At 43.9% G+C, this 27,525-nt stretch overlaps 1 protein-coding gene across 3 annotated transcripts in view; it reads left to right on the top strand.

Annotated features, from left to right (window-relative positions):
• The first annotated feature begins 5,322 nt into the window (after positions 1-5,322).
• The window catches only part of Papss2 (3'-phosphoadenosine 5'-phosphosulfate synthase 2), a 77,462-nt gene continuing 55,259 nt past the window's right edge, over positions 5,323-27,525 (top strand). The window contains exon 1 of one of the 3 annotated variants that reach the window (XM_052762689.1): positions 5,323-5,633. In XM_052762689.1, coding sequence (XP_052618649.1) covers positions 5,607-5,633 — 27 coding nt within the window. In that variant the 5' untranslated portion in view covers positions 5,323-5,606. Of the gene's footprint in view, positions 5,634-6,290; positions 6,559-27,525 lie in introns of those variants that run through there. The other 2 variants (XM_052762688.1, XM_052762691.1) reach the window with 2 other exon arrangements.

The raw sequence follows: 27,525 nt of genomic DNA, 5'->3' as shown, positions 1-27,525 counted from the left end.
TAGACAAACGCAGCTGTCATTTTCATTGAACTTTCTTGAAACTTGAAATTTCTATAATGACCTGTTTGTATTTTATGTAGCATGTGATTATACTAAAAAGTGTACTTGTTTTGTTTTGTTTTACATTGTGTATGTGTGTGTTTGTGTGTGTGTGTGTGTGTGCGCGCGCGCATGCACTCAACCCTAGATGTATGTAAAGACCAAAGGACACTTGGAGTAGTTGATTCTAGCCTCCACCATATGGGCTCTGGGTATCAGACTGTGGCTTGCTTTGCATCAATTGCCTTTACCCACTCAGCCATCTCTATAAATTAATACAAAGACTACACAATACCTTTGGACTGGATTCCACCTGAGAAATGGGAGAAGAACATTCCTTTTGCCTGGGTTATATATACTACTTTCCCTTGAGGCAGCTGTTGAGTGGCTGGGTCTGTTATTGGTGTACCACGTCTAGTTTTTCTCTGTAGATTGTGCTGAATACCTGTAGTGACAGGCTGGATTTCTTCAGAAAAGAGGCCCAGGAACATGAGGACAGGAAATGAACATATCGCACAGCCCAAGGCAGCCTCAGCTGCCAGTCAGTAGGTGGCATGCCATCCCTACATTACAGCCTCCTTGTACCCTTGGAAACTGAGATCAAATATGAATGTTTTCAAAGTCTGCAGCCATTGCTGCTTTGGGATGTTCTGTATGTTAAATGTGTTGCTCTGATTGGTTAATAAATAAAACACTGATTGGCAAGTAGCCAGGCAGGAAGTATAGGCAGGACAAGCAGAGAGGAGAATTCTGGGAAGTGGAAGGCTGAGGCAGAGAGATGCTGCCAGCCACCGCCATGAGAAGATGTTAAGATACCAGTAAGCCACGAGCCACGTGGCAACTTATAGATTAATGGAAATGGGTTAATTTAAGATATAAGAACAGTTAGCAAGAAGCCTGCTACAGCCATACAGTTTGTAAGCAATATTAAGTCTCTGTGTGTTTACTTGGTTGGGTCTGAGCGGCTGTGGGACTGGCGGGTGAGACAGATTTGTCCTGACTATGGGCCAGACAGGAAAACTCTAACTACACATTGCCCTGGTTTTTAGGTTTTTGCTCTTGCACTTCCTATGTTCCTCCAAATATCCATTATTCCCATCTCTGTACACCAGGTAGGTCTTAAACTTTCCATCCTCCCGCTTCAGTCTCTAAGTAGCTGGAAGTACAAGCCTGTGGCACCAGACCCAACTAGACCAGCTCTTAAGACATTTTCCTAGGCGCTGGAGAGATGGCTAGCAGTTAAAGTGTAAGTGGCCCAGAGTTCAGACTCCCCTGAGACCCAGGGAAATAATGGGTGGGGATGGTGGTCTACCTGTAATTCCAATTTTGGTGTGCAGGAATGGATTCCCAGAGCAAGCTGGCTATCAAGGCTAGCTGAATTGGTGAGTTCTGCATCTGGTTGAGAAACTCTAATTTAAAGAATAAGGTGGAAGAACAGTGGAGAAAGATTCTCTATGTTAACCTTGAGCCTCCGTATGCATGTGTGCACACATGAAACATGCATACACACCACATGCACATATCCACATATCGTGAGAAGAAGAAAAAGACATTTCCTTGGAGACACACACACACACACACACACACACACACACACACACACACTTCCCTCACCAGACTTTGGATACCTTAGGACAGTAAATTCTCACTGTTGCACCTCAGAAGTGTCCCACAATTACACTGAAGACCTGCCACACAGCTAACACACTCTGATGGGCACGATGGGGAAACACACAAATCCATGTTGCTGCCTGATTGGAACAGCATGTTCTCTATTCCAACATTCTCTCTTCTTCTGTTTCATCTTCTAAAATCAGCAGTGCAGAGCTTTGTAATCTGCTGAACGTACCATATGATTTCATGCATCTCTCTGCCTTTAATTTTTAAAATTTTCATACCACCCACTTTGGAGAAGGGAGGGCTCACACAGCCCTACCAGTTCTTAAAGTCCCGGATCATTTTTCCTTGGAGTTTCCCCAAGGAAACCTTGGCAATCTGTCTCTACTGTCCTTCCTTTGTGTTCCCACAGGAGCAGTCAACAGACGAATACAAGGTGAAGAAATGTTGCTATCTCTTGAAGGGAAAAAGACTGTTGTTGCCTCTCAGATGGATTTTCAAATGCTCTTATTTTTTAAAAGGATTTTTATTAGCATTATTAGTATTATTTCACTTATGCGTATGTGGTGGGGCTGCTCAATGAGGTGAGAGGAAAACATGAGATTCCCTGGAGCTGGAGTGACCTGCAGATCCATGTTTTCAGGAACAAATGCTCTTAATTAGAAGCTCCAGTTTACAAAACTCCAAATTGGAAATTATTGTAAATATTTAATGGGGGTAGGATGTAAACAGCCATCAGGAGACCCCACACCATGACAGAAGCCCATAGCCTTCCAAAGTAGTTTTGACAAGTCTGTGCTTTAAGTCAAAGAACAATAGATAAGGCAAGGCTTTATCACTTTTAGCCTGTTCCAAACATGTGTTAGCTGAAGTGACCAGAGAGGATCCATTTCTTTCAATGGATTATAAGCATCTTGCCTGGCTGTTGCCTGATTCTGGGAAGCCTGTTCAGAAGCCACAGGACAGGACTACTTTATGAATGGAATGCTACCTATGTTTGTCTGAGGAGCTTCAACAATTCAGTTTTTCCCCAAACACTAATGCATTACAGCCACTAGGGGGCAACGCGGTTGAATTCCTTTGTCATGACCATGCATGGGTGGTGCCTCCTTGTTAGATCCTCAACTAAAACACGTTGAGTACCCCTAAAATATGTTGAGGAGCCTGTGACATAAATACTCACCAACTGGAATTCTTTGTGTTTCCCCTGGTGGCTTGGAGGAGTTGACTGATTCCAACATTTCTAAACAATAAAAGGATCAGCTAGCCAGCGCCATCTTTTTAGTTACTCAAGCCTCACCAGTTTCTAGAGAGAAAAGAAAATGGGCAAACTGGGGCCCTCCAGTGGGTGAATGTTGTGGGTGGTATTGAGAACTGTAAATCAGTACCACGTGGCCCGCGGTGATGAACACAGTCTTGGAGAGGATGTTAGCACGGGAGCTGTGAAAATGTGCTCATCTGCCAGATAATCGGATGCAAACCTTCCACAGAGAGTCTCTCCAGAACATTGACTGTAACTTAAGCTCTGGCTACCTTTGTTTTTTCAACAGAACTGCTGTTTTATAGGAGTAAAAAAGGAGTGAGATGAAAAGGAATTCAAGGCCTTGCCTTAAAGACAGACTTTGGAAAGTAAGTGTCTTTCTTTCTTTCTTTCTTTCTTTCTTTCTTTCTTTCTTTCTTTCTTTCTTTCTTTCTTTCTTTCTTTCTTTCTTTCTTTCTTTCTTTCTTTTTTTTAGTAAGTTGCCACGCTAAATTTGGACTAAACCAGTAATCTATGACCTTAAAGGGTCATAACCACCTGGTTTGAAGCCAAGGGAGCTGAGACCCCCCAATACAACATCTTCTGAAGAGTAACAAAATGTATGTTCAAAAGCAGTACTTGAAAATTAACTGACTCTTCAGGGGAAAATTTAGGTTATCATGGGGTGTCAAAATGGTTGCCCTAGCCATCTTAGTGACTTAGGTGTCAGATCATTTGGGGAGTCCTGGATTTGAGTCCCAACCCTGCTCCTAACTAGGGATCAAAGACCAGTTATTTCCTTTTTCTGAACCTCAGATGTACACTGCTAGAGACAGAAAAATTAGGTAAATGATCTCATACATCTAGGACAACGAAGACTTCTTTTCCAGGAAGTAGTCTTAAGGATGCACCTAACTTCCATGTTTGTCTGAAGAACTCAGTTAGAAATTTTCTTTCTGAAATAGGAAACACACATACACACAACTGTCACACAAATTGCATGATTTCTCAGTCTGCACTTTATTTACCTTCTCTTAGGGCAAGACTAACAAGACCCAAGCAAGATACAGTTGAATCTGATATAAAAGGATTTTCTCCAATGGAATACCGGCAGGATGTTGCTGTTTAAACCTCATATATAACAAATTAATATCTGCTACCTTGTGTATAGAAGAGGAACTCAAGCCCAAGTGTCTGTCACTTGCAATTTCCTCAAAATGAATAAAGAATGAGTAGACCGATCCCTCCAGACTAGACACGCAGGCTGCCTTTAAAGTATGACCCTTGGTCTGTTGTTCTTTGCCATTTTCCCGTGCAGAAGGGACGCCAGTAAATAACTCTTCAGACGTAAAGAAAACGGAACATCTTTTAGAAGTAAATTAGATGTGAAAGAAAAATTCCATCCCTCACCTCTGGAGAAAACTTCTCCAGCCCTTTCACAGAAGGTGGGGTTGGAGAAGCAAGGACCCTGTGGGCCTTCTTGATTCCTCTGAGGGAGCTGTTCTACAGGCCTTTTTGTGTCCTCAGGCAGGGAGTCAGGGTACAGGAAAACCCAGCGTCTGATGTCTCCGAATTACTTGTCCCTGACACCTGGGTTCTTCCAGAGAGTGGCATCTCACCAAACCTAAAAGCCACAATCCTCCTCAACTGGTATGGCTTCCTCCTCCGGGCCCATCCCACCGACAGAAGTGCTACCTGTAGGGAAATGTTTGGAGTGAACAGCAACGTGTCAGGTCTCCCATTGCCCAGCCTCCGCGTCAGGCACTGCAGTCTTGACCTTTTAGCAACATGTAAGTCTTCTGATCGGTCTGTGCCCTGACCACGATGCCAGGCGCAAAGTGCAGTTAAATTCACAAACTTCGGGTTTTCTTTTTTTTTTTTTTTTTAAAGATTTATTTATTTATTATGTATACAGTGTTCTCCCTGTACATAATGCCTGCATGCCAGAAAAGGGAACCAGATCTCATTACAGATGGTTGTGAGCCACCATGTGGTTGCTAGGAACTGAACTCAGGACCTCTGGAAGAGCAGCCGGTGCTCTTAACCTCTGAGCCACCTCTCCAGCCCAACTTCGGGTTTTCTATTCTTTTTACTGTAATGATGCTGGAGGGTCACACTTGGCACTAACAGGCTAGGTTTGAATCCCCTCTCTTATAATATAATCTGGAGGAAACCCTAAATATCTCAATGACTCCATTTGCCAAACGGAGAGAAAGGCCAGGCCACGATGCTAGCACACGAGGAATAAGGCAGGGTTCATGGGAGTGCAGAGTAAGCATCCATAGGTTTAAATACAGCGTAGGCTCTAGGTGCTCTGAGGTCCACATCAGCAAGCCTGGTGGCCTCAAATGTGCTTGCCCTTAACTCAGTACACTCTAGGGTCCGGGAGATTCTTGGGGGACTGCGAGATGGGGTGAGCTGTGAAGGATGCTCCCTCCCGGGGTCGAGAGCTTGTCCTAGACCTGAGCTGGCGGGACGCCAACGAGGAACCCGCCCTGGCGGCTGCCGGGTCCCCGGGGCTGGGCGCTGCTGGCGGAGCCGACGGGGCGGAGAGGAGCGCGGCGGGAGGAGGAGTAGGAGAAGGGGGCCGGTCAAGGGAAGTGCGACGTGTCTGAGGAGCCTTTTTATACCTCCTTCCCTGGAGCCCGGCAGCCACCGCCGCCATCCGCGTCCCTGCGCCCTGGACCCGGGCTCCGCCAACAGCCGCAGCATGTCGGGGGTCAAGAAGCAGAAGACGGTAGGCTGCCAGCCTGGCCGTCCCCTCCCGCCCGGCCGACCCGCAGTGGGTCCCGCCCTCCCCGGGAGGCTCTGGCGCGGGACTCGGTGCCGGGAGGGAAGACACGGGTGCCCGGTGACACGCAGGGACATGGGGCTAAGTCCGCGTTCCCCTCCCCGGGCCGCGCTCGGGGAGCCCCTCGCTGCCCGGTACCTCTTGGGAGATCTCCAATCCCTGGGGGGTCCTGCCGGCCAGAGCCCTCCTGAGCTTTCGAAGTGGGTCCCAACCAGAAAACAGGACCCGATAGGAAAGTCCCTTTTCCTGCAGGCTCCCGTCCACCCGCCCTGTCTCCCACAGGACCTCCGCGAGCGCAGTAGGTGGTGGGCTGAGCGTCTGCCGGGTCTGATCGCTGGCCACACGTCAGCGACAGCCACCGGGGTGCTTCTAACCTTGGGACCCTTCTTGGAGTGGACTTTAACGATAGAGTTTCACAGAACTGCAATTATCCGGGCTAATTGGAGGATTTCATACCGACAGGCTTTAACCCTCCAGTGTGATTCTCTCCCTATTGGCACGCGGTGGGGGTGGGGGAGCTCCGTTTGATAAGTAAGATAAGGGGAGTGTTTCCAGGGGCTGCAGTTTTCTCCACAGCGAGTCTGGGCAGTCCCCCTTTCAATGGGAAAGATGAAGGTATATTTAAGTTTCTTTCCCCATAACAATTCTGGCTCTTATAAAATTTGCATTCTTAAAAATGACATTATATCCCAATAAAAGTGGAGGGAAAACAGTAGTAATCATAGGCTCTGCGTTAGAAGGAAGCTCACAGACAGTATTTGGGTCACCTCAGATGTGGTCTACAAGCCTTAAATAAAATCCCACCCAGCTAACCAGCTGCTGAACACTGGCCCCTAACCACCATCATTGCGTGCCTCAAATGATTGTGGCGGTGAGTAAATGGGAAGACCTCTCGAATAATTAAACGTATTCTTGGCACATAGGAGGTGCTCAATAAATGTTTGTTATCATATGCTATTTATTAGTGTTCTTTGAGGAATACAGTGTTGCTGAGGGCTGGAGAAGCCACAAGGAAAGAGTGGAGGAGTCATCCTGCAACTGGAGGTGTGACAATCGGAAAATATGGATACCCTGTGTCCTGGGGAGGGGGGGGTCACTCTTGATCAGCAGAAGTGTCACTATGTGATGGGACAACACTTGGAGTCCAGCTGCCTCTGATGGGTAATTTCAAAGAAGAGGGACCCTCAGTAACATATGTAATGAGTTTTATGAGTATCCCTTGTACTCCTGTATCATTTGATCAAGTTCTGTTAGGTGTTAGGTGGTGTTTTCTACTGTAGCCACCACTTTTTCAATGTTGGTAGCATTTTAGTCTCACCTCCTCACTTGCATCAAGAACTTCCAGTTCCTAGGAGGAACTTGGTCAAGCATCAGTCGGAAAGTGAACTCTCCTTTTCATGCCTCCAGTTAGAGGGAGTCTGTGAAGTACAGGGCTGAGGGCAGGGCCTTAAAGGTCCATCCCAGAGGCTCCAGTTACCAGTGAGGAATCTCAGAACCATCGTTTGGTTCTTGTGTTTACAAAATTTGAAACTTTTAGTTTATTTTCTGCTGTTGTGTTTCTTCTTCTTCTTCTTCTTCTTCTTCTTCTTCTTCTTCTTCTTCTTCTTCTTCTTCTTCTTCTTCTTCTTCTTCTTCTCCTCCTCCTCCTCCTCCTCCTCCTCCTCCTCCTCCTCCTCCTCCTCCTCCTTCTTCCTTCTTCATTCTGGGGCAGTGATCATTTAATACCCTAAGAGCAGAACTTCCCAACTTTTCCTTAGCCTAACAATTATTTTCCAACAACCATCCCAAGTTCCCAAAGGGCCGGGGACTTACTGTTAGTCCTGTAACAGGCTGGCTGTGAGTGCATGTAAAATCACTCAAACTGTCAGTGTTAACTCCAAATGGGTTTTGACACCTTACAGAACAAAACAAACTTTTCCACACACGTGACCTCTGAACTCATGAGTCCCAGAAGGCAGCCTAGGTAAGGGCTTTCCTTCTTGAACTTGAAGAGACCTTTATGTTGCCTTCTTCCTGGTCAGGAGAGGACAGTCGACTCATATAGCAGCCACCCCAATAACTTCAGGTGCTTGTGGGGCCCCTTCTGTGTGCCTGATGGCGGTGAGTGTGGAAACCTGGGTGGAAGACATGGGCTGATCACTAGTAAGGTTATAACAACATAACCTGAATATTGCATTAGCATATTTTTTGTCAACAGCAAAATTTCTTTTCCTCAGGTTTCTACTTACTGACTGACTTTTACATTACACCATTCTAAGACCAGTAAACGGTAAAGACTAAATGAAAGATTGCATGAAGATGATTCATAAGTTCTAGAAAAGAAATCAATGTTCTTTTAATAAAGAAAAGTGGTACATCCCTTCTGTGTTAGCCATCTTTACCCTGGAGAACAAAGAAGCAGCGGTCAGTCTCATCTCTCTTCTACCCTTGACCTAACTCTAGTCATGGCTAACCTCCAACCCTATCCCCTATATACACAGATACCTGAGGAAGGAAAGGCAGGCTGTCTGAGAGGCCAGCAAAGAAGAGAAAGCAAACCTAGGTCTCTCTTCTTGCACTATTTCCTGAGTTGGCATTTTTCAAGACCCAGAGATTACGTTACGATGTTCTGGACACAGCCAACTAAAAATTACGACTGCTCTATTACAATGTTTTCTAAAGGGTGAAACAAGTTGGTGTTGGGAATGCTTGGAAGGGACACTAAAACCCTGAGGGCTCTCGGTGGCTCTAGCAATGATCACATTTTCATTATTTTAAAAGTGGTGCTTTATTTTCTTGGAAGTAGCTACTTTTAAAACCAGTTGAAGACATTGCCTAAGTCAAGACAAGAATGTGTAGAAGAAGCATCTCTGGGTGGAGGGAATGGCTGGTCCTTGCTAGAGCTGTGTGCTCCAATGCACTAGGCTTCCTCTGATCCCCACAGCACCCTTCACCTTGGAAAGTTACTGAGCCTCATCCTCAGGAGAGGAGAAATGTGGGCAGAGCACGGTTTAACTCCAGGTCTGTTGAACCGGTAAAACTAAGACTCAACGCTCCTCTGCACCTGCTTAGGGAAGTGACCTTCTTGACTATTGTCTTCTCATGTGTAAAATGGGATAAGAGCGACTTAATTATTCTTACCATTTGAGACTCCGTCTTATTGTGTAGCCCAGGCTGGTCTCAAACTCACAATCCTGTTGGCTCCACTTCCTGAATGCTGGGATTATAGGCCTGTGACTGACTCCTATCTTTATTATTGTTACACTGCACTGTTGTCGTTTGGCATAACTAAGAAAGCATGGGTCACAGAAGGCTGAGTAAATGACAACTGCTAGAATGTTTAATAAGAGAAAACAAATGCAGAATCACGGAGGCGACAGTTTGAATACTCCCCGTGAAAAACTGGGTAGACAAACACACCTCAGTAATCCAAATTTGTACTACTGATACTTTTGCTAGCACATTGGTGAAGACAAGCAGTCCACGTATGACTAAATATTGGTCTAACTTTCCTCCACCCTTCCTATGCCTTTGACTCTTTCCAGATGTACCTTAAAAATCAATGTTTTCCAGTTCATGCTATGCTTCCCCATAATAGGTCACCTGTTTGGGCCTCCACAAAGTTAGAGATATTTACCCTTGAGGTTTATGTCTCTGAGACAGCTATCTTTGTCTTTTATCACCTTCCTGCTAATATGCGTGGTTCCATGGTTTTCTTCAGGAATAATTAGGCTTAGCTCAACCATGGAACCTTCAGGGAATGAGATTCGGAGAAAGGAATCAGTGATGTCAACTTCAGTCCTGAGAGACTGCTGCGTATTTCAAAATCTGCTATTAAACAGTGAGGGCACTCTTTAGACTGTGATTGGAACTCTTTAGAGACCCCAGAAAGTAAAGGTAAATAAGCTTCAATAGGATGGCAGGGCAGCAGACACTGAGTGCTGGGGCCATTTGTTCACGTGACAGCGGAAAGAGCATGTGTGCTCAGCACCTGCAACACTGCCTGGCCCAGAGCAAGTGCCCAAGATGTGCAGAATGAATGATTGGACTCACAGCTACAGAGTTCATCAGGACCTCAACTTAAAATGTGCGTTTTTAGTAGATGCCATACGTGACCCTCTTAGTTCTTGTGTGTTTGCTTATTTTTGACTAGGGATTTGTCATTATTGCCCCCTAAGAATGATTTACCGGGATACTTTGAGGCTGAGTGGCCTTTTCCAGGAAGGCCTTGATTCTTATCCTGGCTTCACTCCAGGTTTGCGATCCTTAGGACATAACCTCACTCTGTTTTAAGTACCACCCAAGTGGTAGGAATTTGAGTTTGTCCCTCAAATGTACCATGTGGATGCAGCCTTTTCAGGAAGTTCCACCCACCCTCACCTGCCCTTCATACACCAGGACCACAGTCCTCAGAAGGCTAGAAGGTGGCCTTATTCTGGTTCGCCCTTATTTTCAGGGCCCTGCACAATCAGTAAAGGGTCTCGTGCATATGTTCTCCACTTTGATTTCTGTTCTATTTCTACTAATGAGGCTGCGGCAATTAGTGCAAATATGTTCCTGTCAGCAAATATGCCCCATAAGGAAAAAAGTGCCCACACACTTGCTCTCTGGGTTCCCATTTTGTTCCAAGTTTCAGCCCGATAGTTTCTTTCCATTCCATAGCTATATGCTGTTTTTAATTAGAGTGTTTTACACTATAACAAGCGCTTTTAGTTATTATCTGTAGAAGGCGAATGAATGAAAAAAATTACAAAGGAAAGGAAACATGAAAGGAACATGGCTGCTCCTAGGCATGATGGAGGAGAACTGTAGATAAATGGGAGAGTGTAGTCAGAGGCAGGGACATTTGGGCGAGTCCAGAGTGAGCATGACCAGACTGAACTGGGCCATGTGAGGAGGGGTGAGGTTGAAGAGAGAGGGAAACCAGGGCAGCCAGGAGGCCCAAAGGTACAAGAAGAGTGGGTAACCAAAATGGGTGGGTTACATAGGGAAGAGCAGCCCCTCGGCTGGAGAGTTGGGGAGGTGGGTGGCAGCCAGGAGGGCTCGGTTACAGGTAGGGACTGAGGGATGCAGGAAGAACCTGGCAAGTCAGCATCTGCTTTGACATGTTGAATAGGCACCTCAGCCATTTGTCCCAGAGTTGAAACCTGACAGCTAACTCATCCCTGCCGGAGACCCAAGCCCCTGCCTCTTCTCAGCTCCTATGATCATTAACACGTCATGTCCTGCATGAATCTGACCATACCTGTGTCAGTCTTAGAACAAACAAAAGATTGATTTTATTTTTATTTCTGTGTATATGAGTGCTCCTGTGTGAGCATATGCCACGTGGATGTGCAGTCCAGAAAAGAATGTCAGGGTCCCTGGAACTGGAGTTACAGGCAGTGGTGAGCTTCATGATGTGAGTGTTGGGAACCAACCTCTGGTCCTCTGCAAGAGCAGCAAGTACTCTTAACCAATGAGTCATCTTCCCAGCACCCCTGTGTCATTCTTAAAAGGGAGTGCTCCATGACCAAGAGAACTTGAGTCAGCTACATAGTCAGAAATAGGAAACTGAATTCTCTTTTCTCCTGGAGGTAGGGGCTGCCCATCTAGTCTTGGTGGTCTTTATCCTTAGAGATGAGGATGCCCTGACATACCCTCTGTGTTGATCTGTTTCTCATCTGAGAAAGGCCCCTTCAGCTTCAACACCTCTCCTCTCCGAGCCTGTAACATCCTTGTCCTGTTCTGGTGCAGCCCTGGGACTCTGGGGAAAAACAGGCGGAGCTGACTAAATTCCTTGACATTTTCACTCTATGCTCAGGAGTGCAGGTGGCAGTTTCTGCTCCGTTGGGGCCATGCTGGGACTTTGAGGAGCACGAGGGACTGCTGAGGTTCATCTAGGGCTCTTCCCTGTGAGATCAGAAACACAGCAATGCCCTAACCCTTCAGCATCCGTGAAGTTCCATGGTCTCCCTCTCTGCTTAGCCTAGCAGAGGAGCCCAGCTACGCTCCCTCCCTGAGGCACCTGGTCCTCAAGCGCCCCTTGCCTCTCTCCTAATAATGATTAAACAAAACCTTCCCAGAAGGCTGCCTGGTTTGTCATAAGCCTGGGTTTTGTTACAAATTTGCTTATTGGTGAAATTATTAGGGTCACTCCACGTAGTTAAAAGGGAGGTTTATTTCACTTTACAAGTGAAGGGATAGGTAGGTTGCAGGGTCTGGGAAAGGTGTGGCGCAGTCCAGCAGTGTTCTCTGGAGAACTCTCCTTGGTCTACCGCAGCGTCCAGGGTCCAAGAACCAAGAGAGACAGCACTTCCGGATCTTGGGTCTTCAGGGTCCTCTCTTGGTCCTCACGCCTTGTAGGCGTGACAGTTACTGAAGCCTCAATGGGGGTTGGAACTTCCAGATCAAAGCTGGAATGGCTACCCACTACATTTGCTCTTTCTTCATAATCTTGCTTCATAATCACCATTTTCCCCAATTTAGGATAAAGAGGTACCCAATACAAAAGTTTCTTCTCTTTCCCTGCAAAAGTGCAGGATATGTAGCTAGCCCCTGACGATGCCTGGTGTATGTAGTGTGTCCTGGTGGCTGCGGCAACTCTTCCTGTGTTTGTAAAGTTTACTGCTGAAGTTGGTTTCCAATAATCAGCATTGTGAAAGTGCAACTATAGTCTAAACATAACAAACTCAATCTGTCTAGTACAAATATTAATGTTGGTAATAAAAATATATAGCCTGTGGTCTGCTATAAAACATTCCTAAAACAGTTATCTAAATGTCTTCTATAAAATGCTGCTTCATCCATAATGTTAATTTTTATGCGGGATTAACACTAGCTTTAACTAACTAGTTAATATCTGATTTACATATTTCATTATTAATATTTTGATTTTGCCAGCCATGTTGGTGCACACTTTTAATCCCAGCACTATGGAGGCAGAGGCAGAGGCAGGTGGATTGCTGTGAGTTTAAGGCCAGCCTGATCGACATAGTTAGTTCCAACCCAGCCAGGGCTACACAGTAAGACCCTGTCAAAAAAAAAACAAAAAAATAAACAAAAAAAAAACCAACTTTTTATCAACCAAGCAACTATATACAGCATAATAACACTACAATTACTTTTCTTTAATCTGTATCTAATATATTCTTTTTAAACTATGCCCCACCTGTCTCATTTATCAATCAGTGTTAATGTATGGACAATTTATGCCTTCAGTTTCCAACTAACAACTTAAGATGTTAGTGATGGGGCTGGAGATGTAGTGGCTCAGCTGTTAGAAATACTTGCTGCTCTTCCAGAAGACCCAGTTTCAGTTCCCAGCACCTACGTCAGGTGCCTCACAACAGCCTGTAACTTCAGCTCCATGGCACCCAATGCCTTCTGCTCCATGGACAACTATGCTCATATCACACACACACACACACACACACACACACACACACACACACACACACACACACACACATCAAAATAATATTTTTTAAAAAGAGAGAAAAATAGTGATTTTCTTTATTTTCATATGGTATCTAGCTTTTGAAAACCTGAAGAGCCTTTCAAGTTCCCTGCTGAAGAGTCCTCTGTATATGGATCCCCCTCTTCTCCCAAGGTCTATATCCTGTCCTTTAAAGTTCCTGTCAAGGTCCTCATTTATGTATTTGTCTGCTGACTAAGCAAATATGTATTGAATGACTAAGCCAGGCACTCCACTTGCCACAGTTGAGTCTGGCTACTGAGGCTCTACATTCCTTCTTTATAGATTTTAGTCCATTCAAACGGCTTAAGTCTACTTTAAACACAGCATTTCCTTTTTTTCTAAATGAGGTGCCTGAACCCTACCCACCCACAATCTTTATGTCCTATAAGCCTTCTGCCTCATGAGTCTTGCAGTGGCCTTGAACCAAAAGCAATAAAATTTCCAACTGACTTTCTTTATATATTTAACCCTTTCTTCTACTAAGTTAACTTTAACATGTGTGACATTGAGGGTTGATTCCACTGCCTTGTGCAGGGTAAGGAAACAAAAATTCCACTTCTGAGCTTTATCACCAACTCTCTTTTCTCATCTTTTGAGACAGAAGCTCACTAATCTGCTCAGACTGTGCTTCTAAAAAAAAATCTTAAGCTATCTCTACTATAAGTGTGTGTGTGTGTTTTCAAAAAATAGTAATTGCAGAAAACCAAGAACCCACCCCTCTAATGCCTTGTACTACAGCTGATAAACAGCAATGGAAAGCTTTGTTGGGTCCTGGAGCCATCTTGGTGACATCCCTGTTAGACTACCATCCTGACTCCACAGTATATACCTAGCACTTTTCTTTTTATCGTATGTCCTTTGAAAATGGCCCTACCCTTTCCCTGCAACTTGACTTCTATTCCCCAAGAAATTTTTTTTATATATATAAATAACAATTACCTCCTAATTGGTTTATCAGTCAGTGAGTCACACCACAGTCCCAACTCAAGCTTAGCACTTCATTCTAATCTTCTGGAGATAGAAACATAGACCCAAGAGCAGCTTTTGAAAGATGTAGTTTGGCAATTCCAAAATATTCCAGCCAGTTTGTCTTTAGAAAAGTGTTTTCACTCTTTCTTGAACCCTCCCAAGTCATTGAGTTGCTTTTTTTTTTTTTAATCTAAAAACAAATGCTCTCGGGGCTGGCGGTGAAATTCAGTTGCTAGAGTGCTTGCTAAGCATTTGGAAACCTTCGTTTAGGCCCCGGTCAGTGCTGCAAAACGGGGCTTGGTGCTAAAAAGCTTGCAATCACAGCTCTCAGGAGTGGAGGCAGGAGGATGGAAAGCTCAAGGTCAACCTCAGCATGAGGCTAGCCTGGGATACTTGGGACGGGTGGAGGGAGACAGAATTGCCTCATGGGCAATACAGATAAAATCATACTAGGCAAAAGCTGAACTGGGTTCAGTTACACGCTCAAACCTCAGAGGAGTTTTATCTGTTCATCCATCCACGGCTGTTGTTTCCCAAGTCCATGAAGCATCAGGAAGTTGATGGCCGTGGTCACGAGGCCCCTGAGCACATCTGCTTAGATCACTGAATCCCCAAGGAGTATTTTCCCCCTCATTTATATCAGTAATTACAGCTCTCAGTCCATTGGGTCCCTATTACCACAGTGTTTTGAGTGGTTACTGAAAAATAAGAAAAACATTCGTATTCATCCCTGGGTTTAAATGAGCCATGCAAATAAAACCTGGCTGGTAAAGTCCTAACCGTGGAATCTGCATGTTTATCTGGAGTTTCACCTTTTAGAACATGTTTTGTTACAATACAAAATTCTCCTCTGCTGTGATCTATTTTTTTTTTTTAACCAGTGTTTACTGAGTACTTATTTACATGGTGTGAATACTGGAGTATCCTACACATTAGCTCGTTTCAGTCCTTACTAAGTCATCAGCAAGTGTATGACCAATAGTCCGGAGGGAGCTTACTCAGCTGAAGTGACACTTTAAGAGTCACTCACAGAAGCAGCTAAAAGCTTGCTGGCTTCTCCCTAATTAAGTTGTTGATGTCACAGAGGGAGTGAGGCTTAATGCCAAGGAGCAAGCCCAGTTGGCTCAGATAACTCATGATATGTTACCACTTCATTTGAACAATTATTTGGCAGCTCTCTAGCACTAATATCTCAAGACAATAATAATGAATTCAAATTAGAGGCATTCCTCAGCATTTTTTTTAAAAAAAAAGAGTAAATGGCATAAATGAGTGGATCTATTCTGTTCCCACGATCAGACACATCTCCTTTCTCAGGGTGACAGAGTAGATACATTTTCCTTCACGGGCAGTACCTTTTATGGCTTAGCCTTATTACTTTGCTAGTATTTAGTGAATATGGACACAATGGTTTGTTTCCATGAAAGCTGGCAATATGTGAGCCAAGTGTAATTTATGGATGATAAAAGGAAACTAGAAACTAGACCACCAATGGATTTTTTACAATAAAAATTTGACTCACTGGAATGCAAAGCTTGAGAGTTCGGGCCACCAGATCTGTTTCCATTTCACTGGGAAACAGTGAAGAGTTACTTGAAGTCATGGGGTTGTAAAAGGCATCCGATGTAATGTTTGCAAGAGAAATTTGGGGGAATCGCTTGCTTCTAGCATAGTACAGGGAAGTTAAGTGTTCTGTCAGTGCTGAATCGGTCTCACAGGGCTGGGTGCTAAGAAGGTCTGGGTTCCCACCCCTTGGGAACCCACAGGGGGTTCACAGCCCACTGTGTCAGAGCCTGGAGTCCATGTTTGTTGTGGAGGAGAGAAGTGGCTGGGTATGTCACAGGGAGTAAAACTGGAGTTTTTACAGGAGAAGAATTGTACTGTTTAAACAAAAGGGATAGTGGTCGCTGTGTAAACATGGACTTTCACTGCCCATGACTTCACAATGGAACATGAAAGTCTACCGGAAGGATGCATCATCTCGGTATAGCCACATTAAATGAATGAGGAAACGTGGGTCCCCATACACACCTCTATTCTTTCATTTTTTTCTCAGTGTTGAAACAAAGTGCTGTGAGCATCCCTTGTGTTATTAATTCTCATTGATAATGTAAACTCCCTGGGGATTCAGAATGGCACACTGTAAATCTGATGGGGTTCACTAAGTGGGAGAAGAGAAGTAACAGGGCCTTTCCATAAAGTGCCCCAGCTCTTCTTCACCATAATCTGTGGAGTACTTGGCATTCTTCGATTCATTTGCCCTGTTTTCAACAAGCTCAGTCCTCCCAGTTAATAGGATAAATGTAAAAGATATTATAATTGTGAGAATGGAGACTATTTGGTTATTTAAATACATGTTTTAATTTTGTCTTTGTGGATGCACATTAATGGAGTGAAGTAATTTAAAAGATGGGGTCACATTGAAAATTATTTTCCTGAGGGACTGTTTGGAAAGCTGTATAAACTTTCGAAGATGTGGGTTCTAGCAAATGTCATTAGTAGGCAATAAATGTTAGCTTGGATAGAGCCCTGTGGCTAGGTTTAGAAACAGTAGTCCTTGGACTCAAACCCAACTTTCACCTTAATAGCACAAGGCTTTATTGTTCTAGGGAGTGAATGCATGTACTCAAGAGTAAGTGTACTTAGAAATAACTGCTGCAACTTACATGTAACTCTAGACCTTGCCTTGTTCATTATGTAAGTACTTCACAGTTGAGCATTCATGAGTTACAAGGTCCCAAAGGCCAACAAGCTCTGGGCCTGCTCTGGGATGTACTAGGGGTTACATTGGCATTTCCCTGGCTCAGCAAAGAGTTTTAATCTTGTGTAGTTCAAGGAACCCGTGACGTGTACATAGCCTGATTAATAGAACCAAGTGAAAAAAAACTTAAGAAAATACACAGAGGTAACACAGCACAGCCTGCAGCAGAAGAGCAGCAGGGCGAGTGTTGGGGGCCACTGTGACCCCCATGGAGTCCTCTGTGCAGAGGGAGTCACACACTTCAGGAGCCCCCGTTAGATGTGTATTGTGTTTCCACGAGGGTAACTGTCACCTTGTATTGGAGCGGGGTTCCTCTGGGTATCTATGATTCTTTATTTCACCATGCTTGTCAAGGCTTTATTCATGCAGTGCATTAGTTACCCCAGCAGCTCTCTATAAAGGGTTCACTGAGAGATCACTTGTCATAGACGAGGACACTAAAATAAAAAGATGAAGCAAACGGTCAGTCGACAGATAGGAAACTTCAAGACTACACTTCCTCTCAGACAGAGGGAAGCTGGAGATAGATATCTGAATGGCATTTCTAATGAAGGGCCCTTCTTACCAGTACTTAAGTTCATTGTGAAGTGAACCACGAAATGGCCTTGTTTCCTTTAGAACACCCAGTGTTACAAACCGTTATAAACATGTGAATCGATTCACCTAATGGTGCGTATTTTTATACAGATCAAATCCAGTCCCTTGCTTCCTTTGGTAACCTAAGCATTGTTGCTGTATTTTTAGAAGGTTTAAGTTAAAATCAAAGAGGGACTTCCTACATGATTCACGGCGTATGAAACAAGTAGGAAATTAAAATGTCCATGTCTATAAATAAACCTCGTCGTCGGTACACAGGATGCTCATTTTATGATGGCCACAGCTGCTCTCGAAGCAGTTGGTCACCGAATCTGTGATTCCTGCAAAGCTCAGGATATATGCTATTGGAGACCTCCAGAAAAGTTTGCTACCTCCTGCTGTGGGCTGCTGGGGGTTCTGTGTTCAGTTCTGATGATGCGGCCTACGGGCCATTAGTGCTCAGCTGGAGGCATCTGCCTTCGGAGAGCTGAGGGCAGAGCTGTGCTTTACCAGCCACGCAGAAGAGCTTGCTATATTGCCATTGTTTTGTTTTGTTTTTAAAAAAGATACATGCTTCTTCAAAATTTTTGTGAAACTTTTTCCTGTTTCCTACTAGTATTGTTGAGGTTCATTAATTTCAATATTCTCTTTGTAAAGATCCGTGGGGTTGTCTTTTTTTAAGTACATTTATTTTATTTAATTGTCATTTGTGTATGGGGGGCATGCAGTTCTTTGCCCTATGTGGGGGGTCAGAAGACAACTTGTGGTAGTTCACTCCTTCCACGGTGTCTGTTCCGGGACTCGAACTCAAGTCGTTAGGCTTGGTGAGGGGCACCTTTGACCACTGAGCCATCTTGCCAGCCCGTTTTACAAAGCACTATTTCTATAAAGATCCATGGGGGTGGGGTCGGTCTTAATTAAGAGGTTAATGTTTTACTGAATTCTGTGACTTCTAGATGCATGCCAGACTGCTGCCCAGAACTGTGGCTTACTTCACTTTTTTGTGTCTGTGAACTTTAGTGACACTTCGTTTTATATCCCTGGCTTGATTTTCTTTTCTTTTCCTCCTTTCTGATTTATGGACTTTGCTGTGCATTTTTAAGGAATTATGCAGAACACTAAAAGTGTACAAAACGAATAACAAATGCCTTTGAATTCTAGTTGCAGGGCTTTGCAGAGCCTTCCATTGCTGTCCTATTTCCAAGAATCCTTTGCTTTCTGGGTTTTATTTGGACCTACCCAGGGTTCTGTAGCCATGTGCAGGGTCAGAGACCAGTACATGGAGTCACTGAGCACTGATGGCTCCCTGGCTGAGTCCCCCACCCTCCTGGAGGCTTTTCAAGAGGGCTCATGACATAGGTCAGAGGTTCCTCACTAGACTCCAGAGAGTTCAGAGTTTCAAATTTAAAAGGGGAGCCGGGTATTTTATACCTTTAATTGAAATTCAACACATTGTAAGCAGAGACAACAAACTACAGCAATGTTGATAGTATTTATAACCATGTTGCCAATAGAAACCATAGATGTTTGTACATCACATCACTATATGCTGTTGCAGATACTACAGCATATCTGAGCTCTTTATCACTACAGAGCTAAGACTGTTGCTATAGCTCTCTCTATAGACAGCTAGATCTCATCACTGAATGCTGATAAATAAGTATGTTTATTACCGGGCTAGAACTTAAAGTACTCTGATAATTGTAGTTCAGTTTTTGTTTGTTGCAATCTTTTGTGCTTCATGCACTTAGAAACTTTTATTTTTCTAAGAAGGGGTCCTAGGCTAACAAAGATTTAATTTTCTTTTTTTTTTATTTTAATTGACAGGGTCTTATTTTATCTCCCAGGCTAGCTTCAAATCAATGAGACACACCTGCCTCAGCCCCCACCTCCCAATGCTAGATTACAGACACACGCCACCACTCCCAACTCCCAAAGGAATTCCTGATTCAAAAAATAGAAATGTTTGTGTAAATGTGCATTCAAACATGTGGGCATGCATGGGCTTTATGCATGGTTTCAGGGGTTCACTGAACCCCCTTGGGAAGGCCAGCATCTTGGGTCTGCATTTTAAAACCCCTTGCTCAACTTGCTAAACTTAATGATAAGTCATATGAGGGAGAGTTTTATTTACTTTTAAAAAATACTTTATTTTATGTATATAGATGTGTTGCCTGCATGTATGTCTGTGCACCACATGACTGCAGTGCCTGTGGAATCCAGAAGAGGGCACTGGATCCCCTAGAACTCATATTACAGATGGTTGTGAAACATCATGTGGGTGATGGAAATCAAACCTACGTCCTCTGGAAGAGCAGTCAGTGCTCTTAACCACTGAGCCATCTCTCCAGGCCCTTACTTACTTTTTAAAGCCTCATGCACATGATTTCCTTATGGGAGTTGGCTTATATTGCCTTCATTCATAGTCATAGTTTTGTTGCTATTGGTAGCAATTGTTTCGTATTACCTTTCTCCCCTTTGGCACAATCCCCTCAATACTTTCCGGGTAGACACCTATCATTTCACACTGAATTATAGTTTGTATTAAAAGTATTTCTGTTTTGGATTTTCAAAATATGCCATGCATGCATGTATTTCTTAGATTTTTGATTGATAAGAAGTACGAATGGTAGTGCAGATCATTAGGTAGCGCACTAATGCCTTTCATGCCATTCTGTGCCAGTATTCAGTCAAGTATATTTATTACTCATGTACAAAGAAGCCAAGGTTTATCTGAGAATATAATTGTCTGCTCACCGTTATGTGTTGTGGACATAGGTTAGAAAGTGCATCTACCTGATGGGTTCCGTGCTTTCTTGTGACTATTCATTGTGCTGGTTAGCTGGATGCGTCTCTTACTTTACTGAGATCTGGATGGGAGCAGAGGTTATTTCCTGTCTTCCTCAATCCTACCAAGTCTGGATCCCATTCCCAGGGCATCTGACAGGACTGGCCTGTGTTGGAGCAAAGTGATGGTCTTTAAAAGCTGATGAGGAAGTTCCTTAGTCCAGCCTGGCTTGATTCCTCACAGAAAAGGGATGCTCCACGACAGGCCAGGGCCCAGCTAGGCAGTAGCCAGTGGCTTTTTTTCCTCCCCAAATCTCTCAGGCCATTCGCCAGCTGATGCAGGCAGGCCTCTGCAGTCACCACATTCCTCACAAAAGATGTCAAACTAAACACCCGGCTGGCGCTTTCCCAAGCTGGCCCTTCCCATCCTGTCTTACCATGACCGAAGGCACTCTTTCCTCATCAGCTGTCCTTGAGTCTTTCTCTGTAAACTTCTGTATTCTTCTGTGACAATTAAAAGTGGCTTAAGTGAGTAGCTGTGACTATTTATAATGTAGCGGGCAAGATCTCACTATTGACCCTTAAATGTTAGGATGGGAATAAATTGGGAAGAATTCTCTTTGCACATCTAGCAGACTTGAATGTTAGTGAGCACACTGGAAGAATCTTCCAGAGGCAAGCTTGTCTTTCCTCTATGAGTTAGTTTAATTTTGGCATTCCTAAGGAAAAAAATATGTAAGTACCTCAAGGGCAGAAATATTACTCACTTTATGCCTAATACTTATCATCTAAAATTAGATACAGTGAATAAAATTAATTTATAATCTTTGTACCCTTTCATCCAAACTAGTAGATACCTGGCATTGTTTTAACTGATCATGGTTGTTAAATTATCCCATGAGGTTTAAAAATTAAAATGTTAACTTATATAACTGTAATCCTCATAAAAGTTATTGACTCTCAGTGTATGAGTAAACCAAAAGGCAGGTATGTAGTGTGGCTATTCAGGCTTACTCAGATTAGATAATTCAAACTTAGAACAAAGTTGTTTTAAATATTTATTTTCGTGTGTGTGTGTGTGTGTGTGTGTGTGTGTGTGTGTGTGTGTGTGTAAGAGAGACAATGGAGGCCAGAAGAGGCATCATACCTTAGAGCTGGAGTTACAGATTGTGGAGCTGCTGCCGAAGGTTGGAGCCAGGAATTGAACTCAGGTCCTCAGGAAGAACAGCAAGCACTTCTAACCACTGTGCCATCTCTCCAGCCCCTTGTATCAGTTCTTACTGGTGGGTTTTCTGCTCTTTATGGTTATTTGCATTGGAGGGTGGGCAACAGTCTTCTTTCACTTTCTTTTCCCTCCCACATTATTTTGAAGTGAAATTAGTTATACTAGTTTGAAAAACAAAGGTGTACATTAAATTTAAGATTTGTGCTTTCTCTTTCGTTTTCCTGTATAACTCTCTGAATGGAAAATAATCATCAGATACTTGGGACCAGAAATGAGAGGTGAAATGGCTTGGTGTGTAAAAGAAAAGCAGTTCTTTGCCAAGCTTCTTCACAGTTCTGTGTAGAACCAACACAAATAACTAAGTAAATTGCCTCCCCAGGGAGGCTCTGTCTTGTCTGGATCATATTCCTTGCTGTAAGCAGTATAATTTCACATTTTTTTTTGGTATAGTAAAAGTTCTTTTTAGAGTTTTTACTGGAAAGCCGGGGAGACAGCTGAGTTGCAGAGGCCGTCACCTATCATGAGCCCTAGGTTCAATCTTCAGGAACTACAAGAAAAAGAGTTACCCCGGAGGGTTATCTGCTGTCTCCATAGGTTAACAACATTCCCTCCAGGAGGTTGGTACTGAGCGTGTACTTGTGGATCAGATTTTGAGCTATGCACTCTCTAAGGCTTTGCAGAGGTCAGTAACAATCGCAAGATGAAGGTTAGAAAACACATCCATGGAGCTGAGAAAATGATCTGGTTTTAAAGATATGCTTAGCCTTGGAAATAAAGATAAGCATTTTCAGAACTGATTTAAAAACAAAGTTTGCTAGAGGAAAAAAAAAAACACCAAGCACTAAAATAACACAGTACTGCAAGGAGAAAATGTGCCTATAGTCTCAGAGCGGTGATGACATACACTCAGACGCCGCCACACGTTTTTAATATGAAAATATTTTAGAAGCCGGTGAGATGACTCAGAGTAAGGGCACTTGCTGCCAAACCTGACAACCTGAGTTTTATCCCTGGGACACCCATTTTGGGAGGAGAGAACCCACTCCTTTAAGCTGTGCTCTGACATGCTTAAAAACAGACGAGTGCAATGAAAATGTTTGGAATATTAAAATTTCAAAACCAAACCAAAAGATAGGCACCTTGGCAAGTAATATGCAGCTCATAGAAGACATGGGTTATTTTCCAAAAATATCAAAAGCCCTTTAAGCCAATGCTTTCTAAACTATGCAAACTAAAGTGTGGGAAGATCTAAATAACGGAGTGTGGCGCCACACACCCACTCAGGAGGCTGAAGAGGCACAGGTCACTGCAAATTCGTGGTGAGCCTGGGCCACACTGCAAAAACCTCACCTCAAAAGTAAATAAATAATGGTGTATACATTTTTTAAAATTAAGGAAAATAAGAGCTTTAGAGAAGAAATTAAAAGTGGCTCCAATGTGTGAAGAGCATCCAGTCTCGTGTATTATAAGAAATGAAGCTAAAAGGAAGAGGTTTGCTTTTTGTTTCTCAATGGGCAAAGGTCAAGGCTTTTGCCAGTGTGTCGTACAGGAGAGGGTCTGAGGGGAGCATGGGACACACCCAAGCAGAGAAGTGTATCAGTACAGCCTCCACAAAGATTGGCCAAAGCCTGTCAAAATTTAGATTATTATGCATGTGGTCTTTAAGCTAGCAACACAAATTCTAGCGCTCATTTTTTAATGAAGATCTTGCATGGAAGTTGTCCTACGGTTGCCACTGTTTGATGATATATGTGCAAGGACATCTTTGACATCATATAATGACAAAATGTTGGAAGCCAAGTCAACTTCAATGAATAGGAAGGTTGTACTACATACTCTGCCACTGTGATAATATATGCATGGCGTGGGTTGATTTAAAATGATTAAAAATGATTCACTGGGATAATATACCAATGCTGTTGGCTCTCCAAGCATTTTATTTACTAAGGTGTAAATGATACTTACAGTCAATTTAACATTTTGGACAAAGAAAGAAAATACATTTATAAATCCATATAACATCTCTAGAAAGATATGGATTAAACCAATTATATTATTACTTCCATCAAAGAGAGTAATATGTGTAGATTTACTCTTCAAAGAAAATAAAAAATATGTAGAGGAAAAAACTTATGCTTAGTGGTGGTGGTGCACACGTTTAATCCCAGCACATGGGAGACAGAGGCAGGTGGGCCGGTCTCTGTGAGTTCGAAGCCAGCCTGGACTACTGAGCGAGTTCCAAGACAGCCAGGGCTACACAGAGAAAACCTGTCTCAAAAAAAAAAAGAAAGAAAAAAGAAAAAGAAAACGAAAAGAAAAAAAGAAACTTATATATGTAAATAACTTTTATATATAATATATTTATAAGGAAATTGGAGAAACCAAGACAAAGATTATATATGCAGTCAGGAATGTTGAGCGGTCTCGGGGTTTTATTTGAAAATCAGGTTTGTTCTTTGACAATTTTTGACATGTCTATAAATTATAAGGTAGGCTCTTCCTCAACATTTGTCTTCCCTCCCACCTCTATCAATCCCAACTGCCTACCTGTCCCTTTCCCAGATTTATGGCTTTTGGTTTGGTTTTGTGATCCATTTAGTGTAACCGGGGCCATTTCTGAGATCATCAGATGGGGACTATCCATTGGAAACTGACGGGGTCACCAGTGAGTATATAACTGAAGGCACAGATTCCCCCTTTCCCTCAGTCTATAGGTAGCAATTAGTTTGTCAAAGATAAGGCAGGGAGCTGAGATTTTTTACTCCTTTTCCAATTAACTTATCATAGTCTGGTGGATGCTAGCAGAAAACATGAGGTTTCTGGGTCAGGAACATTAGACTTTCTTGCTTATGGCCTGGGAAGCATGATGACCACCCACCCCTAGAGGTAGCATGGACATAACATTCTCATGCCTGCATAAACAGTGAACTCATTTCAGGAGAGAAGTCCTAAAGCCAACCTCAGCCTGAACCTGAACTCTGAAAAGACAGAGTAAGTGGCAGTTAGCCCCACTCACACTGTGTGCAGAGACACAGTATGCTTGTGAGAATCATTGTCCATCTCCTACTTGTAAATAAGTACATTCACATACAGACACCCGCAAACGTAGGTAAAGCTTAGAGGCTAAAAGTAACTCGGTACTTTAAGGCTCTCAGCCAAGTTGCATGGGGTGTGTATCTATTTGTTATTGATTAGATGACTAGCCCTGGATCTTGCGTCTCTAACCGAGATGGGCTCAAAGGTCACTATGGTCACAAATTCCATTTTCCTATCTGGCCCACTATTGTAAGGGCATGCTTTTGGTCTACCGAGATTAAGAACGGGAATGCGTCAGCACAATCCCTTCTGACTACTAACACTCAGCTGTGGCACTCCCCAAGGGGCCTTTGTTAGGCTCCCAGGTTTGGGAAGTGGCACCATGGTGTCCTTTCTCACTGGAGTGTGTCTCCACGTTTGTTCCCGGTCTAGCTCAGTGTCGCACTGAAATCCATTTGAAGCCTGTGCTTTTGCGAGTCCGAACTGAAAACTGGGATTGGAGGTTCAGTCTTGGCTCTGGCACCTGGCTAACGAAGTGTGTGGCAGGAACAAGCTTTCATTCATCGGTGGAATACAGTGGCTTTCTGTTTCAGTTTGGGGTGGGCCAGTGGGAGCCATGGTGGGTCTACTAAGGGATGAATTGGCACCCTGTTAGGAAGGTGTTAAGGCCCTCCTGGGTCACCTTGAAATGCCCTGTTTTTGTAGCACCAACGACCCATATTTTATGACTTTTTATTTAAAGATAATATACATGAGTAAAATATGTGAACATTAAGTATACAGCTCACTAAATTTTCGTGAAGTGAGCATGCGCGTATGACCAGCACCCACTGCACTTCCTAGCTCCCTGGTGCCTTCCTCCTGATCAGTGTGACCGTTTTGAACTCTTAAACAGAATTCAACTTTGCAGACTCTTCTGTGGGTGTCTCCTTTTGCCTCCTGTTATACCTATGCAGCTGTGTTACACGTATTGCTTGTGGGTGGTCAGGATCTGTCCGTTCCTATCACTGGTTCTCAGCTGGACTGATTTTGCCCCACGGTGGGGGAGATGCTGATGTTCGGACCTTATAATCTTCACAAACGGGCTAGGGAAGAGGCTGCTTCTAACCACCCTACAACACAAGCAAGAATGGTCTCAACCAGTGCTGAGATGGAGACACAGCAGTGGCGTCTTCCATCACGTGACTATTATTCTACTTATTGACCTGTGTATGTCCTAGAGCCCAACGTATACTCACGAACACTGTGAAATCTAGATGCGGCTTTGAAATTCTTGAACTCATGCTTACACAGACATTAGATGACCAGGCAACCAGGCATGGTTGTGGTGGTGGTGCACACCTGTAATCCCAGCACTTGGGAGGCAGAGGACGGAATATTGCCAGACTGAGGCTAGCATGAGTCATATAAGATCCCTGCATCAAGACAGAAGGTTTTCCAGTGAGAGGTGTCACAACGGTGAGAGAAAGTGTTAGAGTGAAAATGAATTGTTGTGTATGATCTCAGCCATAGTCAAAATTTCAGAGTTGAGGACGGTTCTAAGAATTTAGAAGAGATTCTAAATAAAGAGAGAAATAAGCTAGTCTCACAGGCTTTCCATCACAGGACGAAAGGGCCTCTCTCGCCCACATGCATGTGACAGTGTGTGTGGTGTGTCCATGTTTGTGTGTCTATACGTGTGTGCATGTGCACATGGAGGCTAGAAGTGAGGCAGGCTCTCTCACCGAACCTGGAGAATGCTGACTTGGCCCGATTGACTGGCCGGCAAGCCCTGGAGGATCCTCCTGCCTCTGCCTCCCCAGCCGTGGGCCGACAGGCATGCGCCACTCTGCCTGACTTTTGTACAGGAGTGCTGAGAAATAAACTTGGCTCTTCACGTTTGCATATCAAGAACTTTACCTACTGAGACGTTTCTCCAGGCCCCTAAGATGGCATTCCCCACTTGTGTGTACCATGTATTTGTGTACATGCTCGTGTAAGTGCATGTGGGTTCACATGCATGTAAAAGCCAGAGGTCAGCATCCAGTGTCTTCCTCAGTTGCTCTCCACTGAGTGTTTGAGACAGAGTCTGCTACTGAACCTGAAGCAAGCTCACCCACTGAGCTCCACTAACCAGCCAGCAAGCAGCCGGTGCTCCGGCCTCCACCTCCTAGCCCGCGGTTACAGGCATCGCCACAACTGACATTTAATGAAGGTGCTGGGGATCCGAACTCGGGTCCTTGTGCTTTTGCAGCAACTGATTTACCAGTGGAGTTCTCTCCCCAACACCGGGCGGGATTTTTCTTAAAGACAGCTTCACTGAGGGGTAGTTTTCACACCATTTTAACTAGAAAATCCAAAGCTCCCTAGAAAAGTTGCCAAGTTGCACAGCTGCTGCCTGGATTTCAGAACCCGTCTACCACACCCCAAGTCCCCAGACCCGGGTGCAATTGTTCCCATTCCTGCCCTAAGACCCAAGAAACTGCTGGTGTTTTCATTTCCAGATAGTTTGCTTTCCGGTTAGTGGAATGACAGACTACGTGGTCTAATGTGTCTGTCTTAGCACGTCTTCAAGGCTCAACACACAGAATCAGTCAGACATCAGCACCTCATTCCTTTTTATGGTGGAGTAGGATCCCTTTGTATAGACAGACTTTTTTTTTTGGGGGGGGGGGTCCATTTACAGGTTGATAGACATTTGGGTGGTTTCCAGTATGGAGCTGTTGTGAGGGAAGTACACCAAGTTTTCTGGGGCACAGTTAAGTGGCTGACAACACCAGCTTATTGGGCCCATGTCTTATCCTCATGTCCCCACTGAGAAAACACATGAACATCATAGGGAGAAGGCTGAAGAAAGTGATATGTGAAGTGTTGATGCAATTCATCTTTCTCATTTGTGGCGAGTTTTCATTTAGATTATGGATTGAAATCTTACTCATCTGAACCAGCATATTTTAGTTTAAAATTAAAGCGTTCCTTCATGACCATTCAAAAACTCTCCTGTTTTCTATAGGGATGATGGGAGGGCTGGCTGTAAAGCTTCTGGCTGTTAATAAAGTTTTATTTC

The sequence above is a fragment of the Peromyscus californicus genome, unplaced genomic scaffold (assembly GCF_007827085.1).
Source record: "Peromyscus californicus insignis strain IS unplaced genomic scaffold, ASM782708v3 Scaffold_4__1_contigs__length_199733344, whole genome shotgun sequence".
In the NCBI taxonomy this organism is placed as follows: domain Eukaryota; kingdom Metazoa; phylum Chordata; class Mammalia; order Rodentia; family Cricetidae; genus Peromyscus; species Peromyscus californicus.
Note: the sequence above shows the minus strand (reverse complement) of the source record. Positions and strands in the feature narration are given on the sequence as shown.